At 36.6% G+C, this 16,694-nt stretch overlaps 1 protein-coding gene across 4 annotated transcripts in view; it reads right to left on the bottom strand.

Annotated features, from left to right (window-relative positions):
* Window positions 1-16,694, bottom strand: part of ZDHHC20 (zDHHC palmitoyltransferase 20) — a 70,750-nt gene that overhangs the window by 35,332 nt on the left and 18,724 nt on the right. For all 4 annotated transcript variants that reach the window (XM_082435141.1, XM_082435138.1, XM_082435139.1 and 1 more), the window contains exons 2-3: window positions 9,205-9,231; window positions 5,135-5,238 (exon numbers count right to left, since the gene is read on the bottom strand). In XM_082435141.1, coding sequence (XP_082291267.1) covers window positions 5,135-5,238; window positions 9,205-9,231 — 131 coding nt within the window. The remainder of the gene's footprint in view (window positions 1-5,134; window positions 5,239-9,204; window positions 9,232-16,694) is intronic.

The following is a 16,694-nucleotide window of genomic DNA, read 5'->3' as shown; positions in this document are numbered from 1 at the left end:
TTTTACTACTTTGTTTTTGCTTTTAAAAAGCTAATCAATCAGGGTGCTTTCTCCAGAATTATTAAGGATTGCCAAGGTAAGCACCATCTCCTTTTCTCAAGGAGAACCCTTCCTTTATAGAGTTGTTTCCAGTTTCCACTTCTGAAGTTCTAATTCCCGTGCGTGGGCGGCCTCCAGCCTATTTCTTTAAATAGCATTTTCCTACAAAGGACTTGTTCAGTCGCTCTTCTTTTCTTGTCATCCCAGCATCTCAAGGACCTCAGTTTTATGCCTCTATTTTATGTAACCAGGAGTTTTTTTTCAGTTTCTATTGGTCTTTATTTCACAGATTTAAAAAACAAAAAAACGGCCCTAGACATGCCCTTGATCATAGTTCATACTATAACAATACTGTTCCTCAATTTTTATTTACTTACAGGGTTTTGCTTGAAAAGGTCTAAGGAGTCATGACTAAAACTTTATCTTTTAAAATTTGAGTATTTTGGTCTACCTGCGAACTCAAGTACCACGCCTTCCACGCTCTCAATGCCTCATTGTCAATAACGGCACGGCCTTCTTGATGCAGCCTCTTCTGTTACAAACGGGGTGATAGTGCGGCACAGGCAGGATTAAGAGCTCTGGGGTGAGGCAACTGTGATCCCAAGCAGCTCAGGGAACTTTCTAAGGCTGCAGAGTTACTGGCAGAGCTGATATAAAAACACAAGTCTCTTGAGTTCTACGCTAGTATGTTTCCCTCTGTGTTGCTAATGTGAAATACGTGTTCTTTCTTTTTACAGACTTGTTACTCTAACCTGACCAAAACACGATGGCTTAAGAAGTAGAAGAGTCCATTTAGATTACCTAGCCTAGCTCATACAACTAAATCTTGATGGCACACAAGAAATCCCCAATTTACTTATAAAGGACAAGAAGTAACATGGACATATGAACAGGACAGAAAAAAATCAGAAAAAATTGCACACAATCTTAAAGTTGAGACTCTGGAGGTCACTTATCTAAACTCCCAGGCAGGCTGGAATTTTCAGACATTTCTGAGATCCACCCCCTCGAATACTTTCAGGTACAAAAATACTTTCCTACTTTGTAAGACAGCCCATTCTCTTTTAAGAGAACTGTAACTTGCTAGAAAGTTCTTCCCTGACATGATGCATCTCTGAAACATTCAAAACAGAGAATAAAAATCATATGGTATAACGTTAAATATATATTTGGAAAAAAGATGCTCTAATCAAATTTTACAGTTTCCTTGTAAAATCTGAACAGAATTTTCCTGGGCTGAACTGTTTCTAGCCAGGCCTCAAAATCATTACTTTTCCGTAAGAACTATGGTTATAAATTATGAAAAGCTTAAACCAAATGAAAATCTCAAGAGACACCAGGATTTTAGATGAGGAATGGAACAAAACTTAAAATGAACTAGAGTTTTGAAATTATTACTGTCTATTTTTCATTAAATACTACTGAACAGAATTCAAACTATGAAGTGACATTATCTTAAATTTAGTGTTCAAATGGTTCAATTTAAGTATCTGTTACACACCAATTAAGAGCTTGGCACTGTCCCAGGTACCAGGGCTCCAAAGATGAATAAAAAATACAGCCTTGGCATTCAAAAACACATTCCTATAGTTCAGTACGAATGTTAACCATGTAAACAAAGAATTACAAATTACTAATCAGCAATTCTTTGCAAGGTGTGATCAAAGCTCCCTCGGGAGGGGTGAGGGCTGTCAATGAAAGTTTCTTGGAAGAAGTCATACCTAAATGGGGTTTAGAAAGATAAACAGGAATCGTCCAGGAAGACAAAGCAGGAAAGAAAATTTTGGCAAAAGCAGCAGCAATATGGAAAACACAAAGAGGTGAAAATAGTATATTCAGGGCAACACACTAATTGAATACAGAGTTCCAGGAAGAAGCAATGGACATGAAGTAAGACTTCAGCTCGTGAAGGGTCTGTGTACCAGGCAAATGACCAGCCCACTGGCAACCTCTGCAGGAATGCCAGAGAAGCGACGGAACCATATTTTCTTTTTAGAAAGATGACACTTAGCGATGGAAGATGCCTACCAGCTTTTCTTATGCTGCTTCCTCCTTACCATTCGTTCATTCAAGTATTTAGCAATCGATTATATACTAGGTCTGATTCTAGGCAATGAAGATACAGCAGTGAGTAACAAAAAGCCTTCCTTCAAAAAGCTTATCCTTTAGTGGAAGAGATAACTTATAAAGGTCTCAGCTTTAATACCACATCTTCAGAGATTTCTTTGATTACACTATCTAAAATAGCTTTTTTCCTAATAGCTTTTACTGTTATGCTCTGCCACATCATCGCTTTCTTTTTCTAAATGTATCACGATTTATAACATTTTATGTTTGTCTCGTTCTTTTTATTCCCAGAGCCCACCACAGTCTGACAAAGAGCAGATGCTCAGTAAATACTTGCTGCCTGAAAGAATGAACAAAAAATGCTTACCTTTATAACTTAACTTCCCTAAAAATGTATAGTTTTTGCTTTTTAGACCCAACCAATCCCCCTAGATCCAAGCCTGAAGTGTTGCTCAAGCCTCTACATTTAGAGTCCTTTTAATGCGGTCATGAACACCTGTCTCACAACTATGCAATTTCTTATCAAGAGCTACTCAGGCAGCCCAGAGTAAGCTTATTCAGAAAGATAATCTTACATTCCTGTTCTGGTTGTCACTGCAGCCTAGCTTAGCTGGCCCTTCATGATTGAATAATCAATCTCTTCAATACTTACTGATGCCCACTATGTGCCAGAGAGTGGGAGAGGGATATAGTGGAGAACATGATAGAAATGATCCCTGCCCTTAAACACCCGACGACTTAATAAGGTGATGCATACAGGTAAGCAGGCAATTACAATACTAGATGACGAGGTCCGTGACAGGGAAGGCAGATCGTGCCACAGAAGGGCCACTGGACACAGGCTGTCAGTCACACTTACAGTTAAACTTACAGGAACAGGGGAGCGTGAAGGATGGAGTGGACGTAAAGGCTTAGTCAAGCACTGGGCTAAATGCTAAATGGGTACAACACTGCAAATACAGCAACCAAAAAAGAAAAAAATAACTTAGATGGCACTTATGTGCTAGGCATTCTTTTAAGCACTTTCCCTATAGCATTAATTATATATTATTATAAATACCATCAATCACATGTACGTATGATTAATTTATTTAACCCACACAACAATCCAATAAGGTGCATACGACTACCATCCTCACTTCACAGAGGACGTACCTGAGGTACAGACAGCTAAGGAGCGTGTCCAACGTCACGCGGCTAGAAACGCAGAGGCATGAGGCAGACGAGGCGGTCTGGAGCTGGGGGCTGAGTTCTGAACCTCTGTACTATCCTGCTTCTCAAAAGTATTACCAATTGTTTTTGTTATTATATTTTTTATTTCCTGTAACAAAAACTATTTACTTTCACACATGCTATGTTTCCAACAGCCATCACTACTAGTAATTGATTAGATAAAATTAGGTCCTTTTCAACTTAAGAGATTAAGATATGGATGGCAATTTGTAATATAACTTTAAGGGCTAATTATTAGCAAATGTTTGAAGAATATATTTGAAGAAACAGTAACCGTGATAAGTGGTTTACATTATCCCTTAAAACAAAAGCCCCAGTACAAACAATGGGCAATGAGAGTTTGGCGTTACCCACTACTGCTGAATGGACGTGCAGCACCCAGCAATTCTCCTCCTGGGCATCTGCCCCTAAGAACTATGCATGTACGTACATGTGCTAGAATGTTGATGGCGGTCCTATGTGTAGCAGCCTGAGACTGCAAGCTGCCCAATGGCCCATGCCCATCAACAGTAGACCAGATAAGTAAACTGTGTTATATAACACAGCAGAGGAGGGAGCCACAAGTGTATACAACATGGATGAATGGCACACGAAGAGAACGTTAATGAAAGAAGCCAGACACGCAAGCACACGTCCCGTGTGACTCCATCCACGTGAAGTGCAGACCAGGCAGAGCCAGTGGATGCTACTGGGTGTGTAGGGGTCGGGGGAGCAGGAGAGCGGTGTCTCGTCAGCAGTAACTGGGAGGCGTGTGAGGAGGCTCACGGGAAACCAGTCATGTTCTGCCTCTGGAACTGGGTGCTGGTTACTCACGTGTCCAGTTCATGAAAATTCGTCAAGTGTACATTTATGGCATGTAGAGTTTTCTGCATATATGTTCTATAAAAAGTTAAATGGAAGCTGATATCTTTAAACATACGTCTATAATTTTTAATGGCTTTTGATGAATTTAATACAAAGGGAAACAATTACATTATTACCATCATCTAATATTTGAGTGCTAACCATATGGCAGGTCCTATGTTAAGAGCTTTACGTGAATGAATCTCACTTAATCCTCACAGGCATCCTACAGAGACAGGCATGACTGTTAGCTCCACTTTCCAAACAGAAAACTAAGCCTTGGATTGATTAAATAATGTGTTAGAGCAGAAAATCAAACTCAGGCAGTCCTAACTCTAGAATATATATTCTTATCTATCTAGTTATTCTAAACTTTAGGTGAAGAGAATTCAGTCAGCTATATCAAGGCAAAAGAGACATAGTGGTCTTCGGCTTTACTCCACATAAATGTGCACTCATATTATTTCCAAGTGGAACCTCCAAGTAGAAGAAACACCAGCCACACTAGGTGTGACAAGCCACAGCATAGACAATTTGTTTCCCACAATCAAAACACTTTATTTAGTTGCAGCTTATTTGTTCAGGCCTGAGAAAAAATAAATGTTGAGAGTTTCTAAAAATAAACTCTACTTTCCTAACTCAATTCTGTCCCTTAAGATTATTCACTCCAGTGACATAAAGTACATCTTTAATTTAAGAAAGCGTAGCAGGGCAGAAGAATATTAGCACAGCTAAACCTTAGCGCCATCACCCATCTTTTACGATGCTACGTCAGTGGGCTGTATCTGAGGGATACGCTGATGACTCACACTCACAATGCAGAGTTACCAAGCAATTTATGAATGAAAACAGAACAAATGCATTATGTAATAAAGTTTTAACAAAGGCAACACAGGGAAAATAATTCCATCATTAGTGAAAGCATTTGGTAATTTACCAACATTAAATTTACCTCTTTGGAGGGGGAAGCGGGAGACGTGAAAATTGTCATCCAATAGGACCATACAAACATAACAATGAACAGATGGAAAGCCACAAGGTAAACAACGGCCTTTCCTGGTAAATAAAAACAAATAACATTTCATTGAATCCAGGTGAAAACAGGAAAAAGCATTATATATTAAAACACAATATTTAGGGTCAGGAGGCTCGATCCAATAAAAAATTTAATTAAAATGTACTAAAAACATCAAATATATACACTCCTTCATCTGCATGACGTTAACATTACAGATACGAAAAAACATTCTATTCCTGCATTTAAGGGTTATTGGCCTGGTTTATAAGTAAAGACTGTATTCTGAGATGAGATTTGATTTCATTAAGTTGCTGAAGATTTAAGCTGAAATCTTATGAGCACCTCCTTCAAAAGCACTTCCTAAAAGTTAGATTTTAAATGACTTAAAAATTATTATTTAATGTTCACTATGAACATTAAATCCAAGGAACTATATACTGAAAATAAACAACTCAATTCCTGGACTGTCAGGAAAGGTATCCTAAATTCCATTGTCCTTTTCAACACAAGGTAATGAAAAAATTTTAGCCACTCTGAATTTCTGCCATAACTGTTTCCTAAGTGGATTAGTGTAACATTCCAACATCTTTATCTCCAAATATTCACTCACTGATATAACTAAAAACTTTCTGTTGTGTTCTGTGGTTTTTCTATCTGTAAGAAGTGGGACTGGTTTCCATTAAGAAGCCAGAACTAGTTACCAAGTGCTTAAACTCTTTTTCAGTTTGGAATGCAGCACCACAAACTCACTGAAGAAAACAAAGCACAGATGAGCATAAAAGTCTGAGATTCTACTCATTTTTAAAGTTCGGATCCAATATTACTTTTTCCAAAAGCCTCCTCCATTACTTTCAGAATTTATTATCCCTTCATACTATCTCCCCAAATAATTTACTCAGACTTCAATTAAAGCACTTAATGTGTTTCCTTTAGGTTAGCTGCTTAATACTGATGAGTTAATAAATGCAAAACACTTAGAACAGTGTCTGACACATAATAAATCCTCAATAAATACTGGCTATTATTATCATTGCTGTCCAAGTATAGCAGTTCCTTCTTCTCAAAAACTGGTTCTTTTTGTGCATTCCCTATTTCAGTGTTACCCAAGTATATAGACTGATAGAAGTTTTCACTGGTCTGCAGTTTAATGAGAAACATTAAGAACAATGTAGTGAAGTTTTTATAAAACTAACATGTAATTCAATTTGAGGTACTGTCCTTCTTTTGGTCTGAGGTTACTTTTCCTTATGTTTTTGGTTTTTAAAAAATGTTTTCACATAAAATAATGATACAAAATTGACAACTTGCTGGACCCCAGCATTTTCTTCTGCAATTATACTGGTCCATGCCTGGTCTAACAGAACAGAACCCTGAGACACACAGATGACTGATGCAGGAAGCCAGGGCTCAATGACCCTCACAACGCATGGCTGGCTAATCAGCACGGAGCGCGTACTTCAACTTCTAGCTCCTAAAATCTCCTTCAAAGTAAACTTCTCATTCTTTTCACTGCTAGTGCAACAGTTCTTAAATTGTTGCTCATGTCATTTGGGTCACTGCACAAGCCAATGGGCGCCCCTGCCTTCCAGTCTCTTGCTTCCAATCCATCTCAGTGGCCAGCGTAAAATATGTGGCTCACCGTTTCTTATCGCCGTTGGCTATGAAATTCCTGGGAAATAGCTCCATCTACATGACTAATGAATGCATTCTAAAACTCTGGAACGTCCTAGTAACCATATTTATTTTAACTATAGCTACTCAAATCAGCCCTTCTACCTACTGGAAGTCTACTAGAAGACATATAACGTTACCTTATTTCTAGCCCTCACAATGGTCTCGTAGGTATTCTTTCAGTTTACAAATGTGAAATCGAAGGCTCAGAGAATTTAATATTTTGCCCAGTGTTACTTACTTACTAAATGATAAAGCCAGAATTCAAACCCATATATGCTTGATAAAAACCCAAGGTCTTTCTCACTGTGTCATATCTAAACTAATTTTCCTCCGCTTTTTAAATTATTATCTTAGTGGTCACATCCTACTTCAGAGATAACATCTGGTGCCAAGATGAAGCCCTAACCACAACTTCCTTCTATTCTCAAATATGCTTTCTTTTCACTTTCACAAAAACTGATTGTCATCCTCATTGAAAATTGTGGTTTCGCAAAATCTGCATTCTCTATTATTCGAGCTCCCTCTAGGCTAAACCCCATGGTCTAACCAATGGATTCAATAGCATCCCTTCATTTGTTTCTCCTTTGGAAAAACAGGCTGGAGCTCAGTCTCCTGTTACACCAACACTGAAACCATTTATCAAGTCTGCAATTTTATCTTCACCTAGCTCATTTCACTTTTTTATATTATTGCCTTGCCCGCATATTCAATCAAGTTTGTCAATCCTCATCTACATATTATTGCATAGCTTGGTTACTTTAACTTTAAACTTCTTAATCATTGAGTTACTTACAACTAAGGCTAGAATATAGAACAATATACTTTAACATTTTTTAAACATTTAATTTTTTAGAATATTTTTGCTCTCCATAAGAACAAAAACACATGGTTTTTGCCTTAAAAAATCTTAACCTTCAGTTAAAGAAAGAAAAGATAAAATAAATCTCTTAGTATATTGCCTGGAATATAGTAAGCACTTAATAGACGGTAGTTATCAAATTATAAATAATAACAGGAAATATTGTTTTTAAATAAGTTCAAATTAGTGTGATTACTAATAATCCCATATATACGCTATAAACTATTGGTTAGAAGTAATACTTAAAGTAAAAGCTTAACTCATCAAATTGAATCAAAGTTCAAAGAAAAACTGAACCTATAAATCAAAAAGTCTGACTCAAAAATCACCTGTAACTGAATTAAGAAACAAGCAAATAAGCAAACAAAAAACTTTACTGAAAGACTCTCTGAAAGACATGGGGAAAATAGCCCCAAGACATAATGATCCAAGTTAAAAGTTCTTTTGTAAGAACTTCAGAAATTCTCTGCTTTCTATATCTGTGCTTTCAACACACAGGAAACAGTTTTGATTTTAAGCAAGAAAAACAAGCCTAGCAAGACTGAGTCTATATTTATTCTGTTACTGAGAAATTAGATCCAAAGTCAACTTGAGGTTTACATGCTTAATGCCTTCTATTTTCAACAATAAGAATATTTATTAATACTTTCTAGGGACTTCCCTTGCGGTCCAGTGGATAGGGCTCAGCTCTTCCTCTGCAGGGGGCACGGGTTCAATCCCTGGTCTGGGAACTAAGATCCTGCAAACTACGCAGCTCGGCCAAAAAAACAACCACCACAAAAAAAAAGTTCCTAACTATTCAACTGTTTTAGAAACCCTCTGGATTTTCATATCTCAAATCAAATTTTATTTTTGAAATTTGATCTCAAAGGACTTAAAATTTTCTTTTATCTCAATAAAATTTTGAGTAATGATTTTTCTCTCTAGACACTGTCTCTTTGACTAGTCATTAAAACTTTAATTCCATTTCAAAATGAACTAGTAATACAATTTACAAATTCAGAGTCTGGTTACTTAATTAAATGACTATGAGTAGTAAAGTACTATTTGAAACAAATGCATAAACAAGAGAACCACCAATAAAATTTAGACGTCATGAAACAACACCTCCTCCTCAAACTTAGCTAGAACTGATACTAAAAATCTTTGAACCGCTACTATAAAGAGTTCTGAAGAATATACAAGGCAAAAATATGTATATAAATACATCAGAGAAGTTTGGGTACTAGATGCCTTACAAAATAACAGCAACTTCAATTTACATAAATAACACAAATGAGAATAATACTGAATGTATAAAAATAAATCTAATAACACATCTCCTTTTAATCACTTAAGCTTTAAGAATATATATTTTCTTTCTGGAAACCAAAACACACACAGTCATCACTAAATAACAAGTATATGGGTTGTAATTAAGATACCATAAGTAGTCTACTTAACTTGAGAGTAAAAGTTAAAAGTGCCTTACCGTTTTCTCCATTTCCAGAAAGTGTAACTAGAATAGAAGAAAACACAGTGAATATACTTTAAACACTTGTATATAAACTTTATTTCAGGTTGACTATTCACCTTAATATCATTTTCATAAACATAAAATTTCGTTGTAAAATGTAAACAATAATGCAAATTCAGAATTGCACACTCAAAAACCATGGAAACACTAAAATTCAAATTATTCTTTATCATAAACATTGCAATCAGATTAAAATTTTTCTTCAGACCTTTGTTAATCTTAAGCGTATCAATATGATTATAGTTATGATGTTTTCTTTAGCTCTTTTCTTAATGCTACCTACAGAATGAGTGGAACTCTCCTCTATGGCACTCCTATGGCACTTAATTAAGTAGTCTGTGATGTAATTTACCAAACTTTTTGTAAAAGCTACACGCAAAACACATTGTTATTTTTCTACAGAAAAAAAAAAAAGAGGAACTTATCCTGTAATTTTTAGAGCACTTTTCTTCCTAGTTTGAAACCCTGGGAACTGCTCCTTATTCCTCCGCTCTGGCTAGTCCAATGGCCTCTGGGTCCTGTTGATTCTACTACCTAAGTCTCTTCACATCCGCCTCCCCCTCCCATTTCTCCCATTGCCTTGTTTTAGGACCTTCTCAAATGCGATAGCTTAAAGCAACTCTACTTGCAGTTGAACAACATCCTCACCACCAGCAAATCAACACCCACCAGTCACTTACAGAAAAAAGTCCACAATCTTCAGAGGAGCAAACACTATAGGCCCTCTGTGATCTACAATCTGTCCGCCTCTCCAGTCTCTTGTCATTTGCCCATACCCACGGTCTAATTATCCTGAAAAAAACTGCAGTTTCCTAAATACATCAGGCTGTTTCACACACTGTTGCTTCCCCTATTCATCCTTCAAGACCCGGTGTATACACTCCCTCCTTGGCAAAGCCTTCCTGAGTCCCACTCTAGGCAGAGCGGGTCACTCCTTTATTTCAACGCTGCTCACCCCTCCATCTCTACCATACCACCTCATTTTTCGCAATTACTTGTTGACATGTCTGTCTCACCCTGCTGGACTGCATTAGTGTGGGATCATGTCTTAGAACCATAACAACCCTAACAGTTATCATTAGTTCCCTCTTACAGATAAATAAACTAAGACTCAAAATAATTAAAGGACGTCCCTGAGGTCACAGAGCTAGTACATGCAGTGTAGATAAGATGTGAACTCAAGGGCTTCCCTGGTGGTGCAGTGGTTAAGAATCCGCCTGCCGATGCAGGGGACACGGGTTCAAGCCCTGGTCCAGGAAGATCCCATATGCCGTGGAGCAGCTAAGCCTGGGCACCACAACTATTGAGCCCTCGCGCCACAACTACTGAAGCCTGCGCGCCTAGAGCCTGTGCTCTGCAACAAGAGAAGCCACCGCAATGAGAAGCCCGTGCACCGCAACGAAGAGTAGCCCCCACTTGCCGCAACTAGAGAAAGCCCGCACGCAGCAACGAAGACCCAACACAGCCAAAAATAAATAAATAAAATTAATTAAAAAAAAAAAATCTTAACTCAAGTGTATTTGGACTTGTATTCTTTCCTGGAGTGTGTTTCATTTTATTCAGTGTTTTAGTTCCAAAGCCTGGCATACAGCAACAATGCTTAAGAAATGTTTATTAATTCAATATCCATTTTTGACTAAAATCTCTTGATAAAATAGGAGTATCTGGATACTTCCTTAGTAAACTAAAATATATCTATCTCAATCCCCAAACCAACATAATTTAATGAGAAAACACAATGAAGTATTCCCACTAAAGTCAGGAACATAGCAAGCAGGTTCATGATCATTACTTTTTTTTTTTTTTTTTTCCAAACATTGTTTCAGAGAGGCATAGGGCTTTTTCCAGCCCATCTTAGGTCATTCAGGTATGGTCTGGGGTAGTTAAACCCTGGGCTGGTCCCCTCTGGCCTCACAAAGCAGTTCCCCTTTATGCTAGTGTACGCTACTAAAAATATAATTTTCATTAGGTGCCATATATGAAATGATTGGGAAGCACTACAGTAGCCACACAATTATAAAAGAGAAATAAATTAATTGTATAGAAATTGAAAAGAAGACATATGTATCACTACTTGTAGATTATATGACTACCTTCTTTTATAGTCAAAGAAAACCAACTGCAAAACTATTATAAGTAAAAGGTGATAGTGTACAGAAACTGATATACAGAAATCAGTAGATTCCCAATATACACGTAATCACTATGCAGAAGTTATAATAAAAGAAAGTTCTATTTACAAAGCCACCTAAAAAAATAATGTTCCTAGGAGTAAATGTAAGAATTGAGCAAGATCTATACAAAAAGAAACATTTTGATGTTTCTGAGGGACACTAATAAAAATCTGAACAAGTGGAAAGGCTTATATTCTTACATAGAAGAGACATCATTAAAATGGCAATTCTCTTGAGGTTATTCTTATAAATTTAGTGTCATCTCAATAAAAGTGCTTTTATTTTTTAAGTAGTCAGATTCCAAAGTTCATTTGTGGAAAAATAAACTTACATGATGAAGTAGGAAAATTTTGAAAGAGATGAATAATGAAGTAGCACTTGTCAAGTCAAATCCTAGAGCACAGTATTTTAAAAATATTACAAATGCCCCAATTATTGAAACAGTTGTACTGGCTCATGAATAAATAGATCACTGGAACAGAACAGAAAGCTCCCAAATGGAACCAAATGCATATGAGAATTCACTATATGATAAACATGGGATTTCAAATCAGTGTGGACAGAGCCAATAAATAGCATCAGAATAAATGGGTAGCCATGTTGAAAAAAGTTACCATTGAGATTCACAACACAGGTCAGAATAAATCCCAAATGTATCAAAGATTTAAATGCAAAAAATAAAAATAAAAACAAAATCATGCATGTACTACATGAAACAAGGGAAATTTTAAAATATATACACTTTTGGAGCTGAGTAGGTATTTCAGAGTATGACACAGAACACAGAAGCCATAGGAAAATATTGATATATTTGACTGCATAAAAGTAAAAACAAATGCTCGAAAAAAATCACTACAAGACAACAAGAAACTAGGAAAAAATACTCACAATTCTTACTATGGACTAAAAACTAATTTCTCTGTTTAAAGAGTACCTACAAATCAATGAGTTTCTTTTTAAACAACCCACTTTTTCACAGAAAAGGAAATACAAACATCTCAAACATAAAAAAGATGGTCAACCTCAGTCATAACAGAAATCCAAAGTAAAACTACATGAAGATACCATTTTTAGTAATCACATTAGTAAAGATCAAAAGTTGATAACATACTGTGTGATCACACTTGTCAGAGCAGAGTTCTGATTTAAATTGCATCTGGCTAACAGTTTCTGGTGGCTGCCTCTTCCAACTTCCCACTAGGACAACACGCAACTACAGGAAACAACAAAACTGTTCCATACCAAAAACAAAGCTAGACAAACCAAGAATGACCAGAACTACTTCGTCAAGAGGGCTTTCCTGACCACAGGAGTGGGGTAAATAAATCTCCTTAGCATACATTCCCACAGCACTATATAATTCCCTTATCATAACACTCCTGACACTGGTATGTAATTACTAGTTTCTAATCTGTAGTTCCTTCCAGATTTTTCTTGGAGGAAGGGACACGACTGAGTCACCAATGCCTGGCACAGGGCGGAGTGGAACCAGCCCCCAGGATCTGTTAGCTGCCCCTCCGACTACACAGACAAAGGACAGTTAGGGACAACGAACGCTGAGCCGTCTGCAGAGCCTCTGGCCTCACAGAGGGATATTCCATTTTCTGAGGATCCCAATATAGTTTTAAAAGTTCTTTTGATGATAAAGCCAGAACTATAAAAAACATTACACATACTAATGGTTACATGTGCCTTGTAAAGGTATAATGAATGTCCTTTTTTCAATCATGTCAGTGACCATGTATAATCTCATTTGCAGATAATATTAATCTAAATTTAAGTTTCTATGTGAACCTGAGAGCTGGCCACATGTTCTTCTCCACTTAACTGCCCCCTTTTCTCACCTACTCTCCACTAATTGAGATTGAAAATCCCAGATACTCTCACTTTACCACCATCCTTTGCATCTACTGTGGCCATGTGATACAGTTCTGGCTAATGGATACATCTTCGGAAAAGGAAAAGTTATGGTGGAAAAAACTTTTTCTTCCTTGACAAGTGAGAAGCATGTGAGGAGAAAGCCATTATAACTGCCTTCATCCTGTTTTTGCTTTGCATACTTATAGTGTAAGGATGTGCTGACAATCTGTAATTGCCAACGTTCAACCTTGAGGGAAGAATATTTGCTGGATACAGGATTCTGGGTTGACAGTTCTTTTCATTTAACACTTGAAAAATGCCATAGCACTTCCTTTTGGCCTCCACAGTTTCTGATGAAAAACCTGCTGTTGTTCTAATTTTCCCCCATAGGTAAGGTAAACTTTTGTCACTGTTTTCAAGATTTTATCTGTCTTTAGTTTTCACAAGTTTGGTTATGATGTGTCTTGGCATGGATTTCTTTATCTTGTTTAGCATTCACTCAGCTTCTAGAACCTGTAGGTTTACGTCTTTTGTCACATTTGCAAAAATTTTAGCTATTATTCCTTCAAGTACTTTTTCAGCCACACTCTCATTCTTCTCTCCTTCTGGAACTCTGATGACACACAGTTTAGATTTTTTTTTTTTTAAATAGTTTCACAAGTCCCTGATGATCTATTCATCTTTATTTCTCAGTTTAATTTCTTCTGTTGTTCACCCTGGGTAATTTTTATTCCATCTTTAAGTTCAGTGATTCTTTACTCTGCCCTCTCCATTCTGCTACTGAGCAGACTTTTATGAGTTTTTTAATTTGGCTATTGTATTTTTCAGTTCTAAAATTTCCAGTTCTAAAGATGGCTCTTCTCTATATCTTTGTCAACCAAAGGTCACACAGACTTTCTCATATGTTCACTTCTATAAGGTTTATAGGTTTTACATTTAGGTCTGTAATAGATTTTAAATGCTGATTTTAAAAATATATGGTATGAAGTGAGGATTGAGGTTAATTTTTTTGCCTAGAGATGGACAATAGTTCCAATATCGTTAGCCAACAAAACTATACTTTCTCTACTGAGTTACCCTGGATCGTCTCATGAAAATTAATCAGCTATATTTGTAAGGGTTTATTTCTGAAGTCTCTATTCTGCCCCATTGATCTATAGTCCACTCCTACTCTAACACCACCCTGACTTGATTCCAAGCAGCTTTAGAAAATCCTGAAATCAGACAGTATGACTCCTCCAGCTTCTTTTTCAAAAGTGTTTTGGCTATTTTAGGTCCTTTGCATTTCCATATACATTTTAAGCTCATCTTATTGAATAAAAAAAAAAAAAAAGCCTGCTGGGATTTTTGGCTGGTATTGTATTGACTCTATAGATCACTTTAGAAAGAACTGATATCTTTATAATATTGTCTTCCATTCCATGATCACAGCATATCTCTTCACTTTAGATTTTACCTGATCAATACACAAACCTTGCACATATTTTGTTAGATTTATCCCATTTAATTTTTTGATCCACTTATAAATCAGCATTTTAAAAATTGAGGTATAGTTGATTTACAATATTGTATGTTTCAGGTGTACAACATAGTGATTCACAATTTTTAAAGATTATACTCCATTTATAGTTACTATAAAACATTGGCTATATTCCCTGTGCTGTACAATATATCCTTGTAGCTTATTTATTTTATACATAGTCATTTGTACCTCTTAATCCTCCATCAGTTGTTACCCCTCCTTCCTTCCCTCTCCCCACTGGTAACCTATAGTTTGTTCCCCTATATCTCCGAATCTGTTTCTTTTTTGTTATACTGACTAGTTTTTTTCTTTTAGATTCCCCATATAAGGGATAACATTTAGTATCTTCCTCTGACTTATTTCACTAAGCATAATATCTTCCAGTTCCATCCATGTCGTTGCAAATGGCAAAATTTCATTATTTTTCATGATGAAGTGGTATTCCATTGCAATATATATACCTCATCTTCTTTATCTATTCATCTGTTGATGGACACTTAAGTTGCTTCCATATCTTGGCTATTGTAAGTAATACTGCTATGAACACTGGGGTGCATGTATCTTTCCAAATTAGTGTTTTCATTTACTTAGAATATATACCCAGGAGTAGAACTGCTGGATCATATGGTAGCTCTATTTTTAATTTTTGAGGACCCTACATACTGTTTTCCACAGTGTCTGCACCAATTTCCATTCCCACCAACAGTGTACAGGGGCTCCCTTTTCTCCACATCCTTGCCAACATTTGTCATTTGTGGTTTTTTTGATGATAGACATTCTGACAAGTGTGAGGTGATATCTCACTGTGGTTTTGATTTGCATTTCTCTGATGATTAGCAATGTTGAGAATCTTTTCATGTGCCAGATGTTGGCCATCTGTACGTCTTCTTTGGAAAACTGTCTATTCAGGTCTTCTGCCCATTTTTTAATCAGGTTTTTTTTTGATGTTGAGTTGTATGAGCTATTTATATATTTTAGATATTAACCCCTTTATTGGTCATATCATTTGCAAATATTTCCTGCCATGCAGCAGCTTGTCTCTTCATTTTATCGATGGTTTCCATTGTTGTGCAAAATCTTGTAAGTTTAATTAGTCCCCCTCCTTCCTTTTTTTTGGCCACACCTCGCAGCATGCAGGATCTTAGTTCCCTGACCAGGGATCTAACCTGTGCCCACTGCAGTGGAAGTGCAGAGTCTTAACCACTGGACCGCCAGGAAAGTCCCCTAATTAGGTCCCATTTGTTTACATTTGCTTTTATTTTCTTTGCCTTAGGAGACAGATCCAAAAAAATACTGCCACAATTTATGTCAAAGAGTGTTCTGCCTATGTTTTCTTCTAGGAGTTTTATGGTTTGAGGTCTTACATTTAGGTCTTTCATCCATTTTGAGTTTATCTTTGTACATGGTGCAAGAAAATGTTTTAATTTCATTCTTTCACATGTAGCTGTCCAGTTTTTATAGCACCACTTTTGAAGAGACTGTCTTTTCCCCATTATATATTCTTGCCTCATTTGTCATAGGTTAATTAACAATAAGTGAGTGGGTTTATTTCTGGGCTCTCTATCCTTTTCTGTTGATCTATGTGTCTGTTTTTGTGCCAGTACCATAGTTTTGGTTACCGTAGCTTTGTAGTATAGTCTGAAGTCAGGGAGCGTGATTCCTCCAGCTCTGTTCTTTCTCAAGATTGTTTTGGCTATTTGGGGTCTTTTGTGTCTCCACACAAATTTTAAACTTATTTGTTCCAGTCCTATGAAAAATGCCCTTGGTATTTTGATAGGGATTGCATTGAATCCGTAGATTGCCTTGGGTAATATGGTCATTTTAACAATATTAATTCTTTCAATCCATGAAAATAATACATCTTTCCATCTGTTTGTGTCATCTTCAAT

Source organism: Balaenoptera physalus, assembly GCF_965194825.1.
Source record: "Balaenoptera physalus genome assembly, chromosome: 18".
Classification (NCBI taxonomy): Eukaryota; Metazoa; Chordata; class Mammalia; order Artiodactyla; family Balaenopteridae; genus Balaenoptera; species Balaenoptera physalus.
Note: the sequence above shows the minus strand (reverse complement) of the source record. Positions and strands in the feature narration are given on the sequence as shown.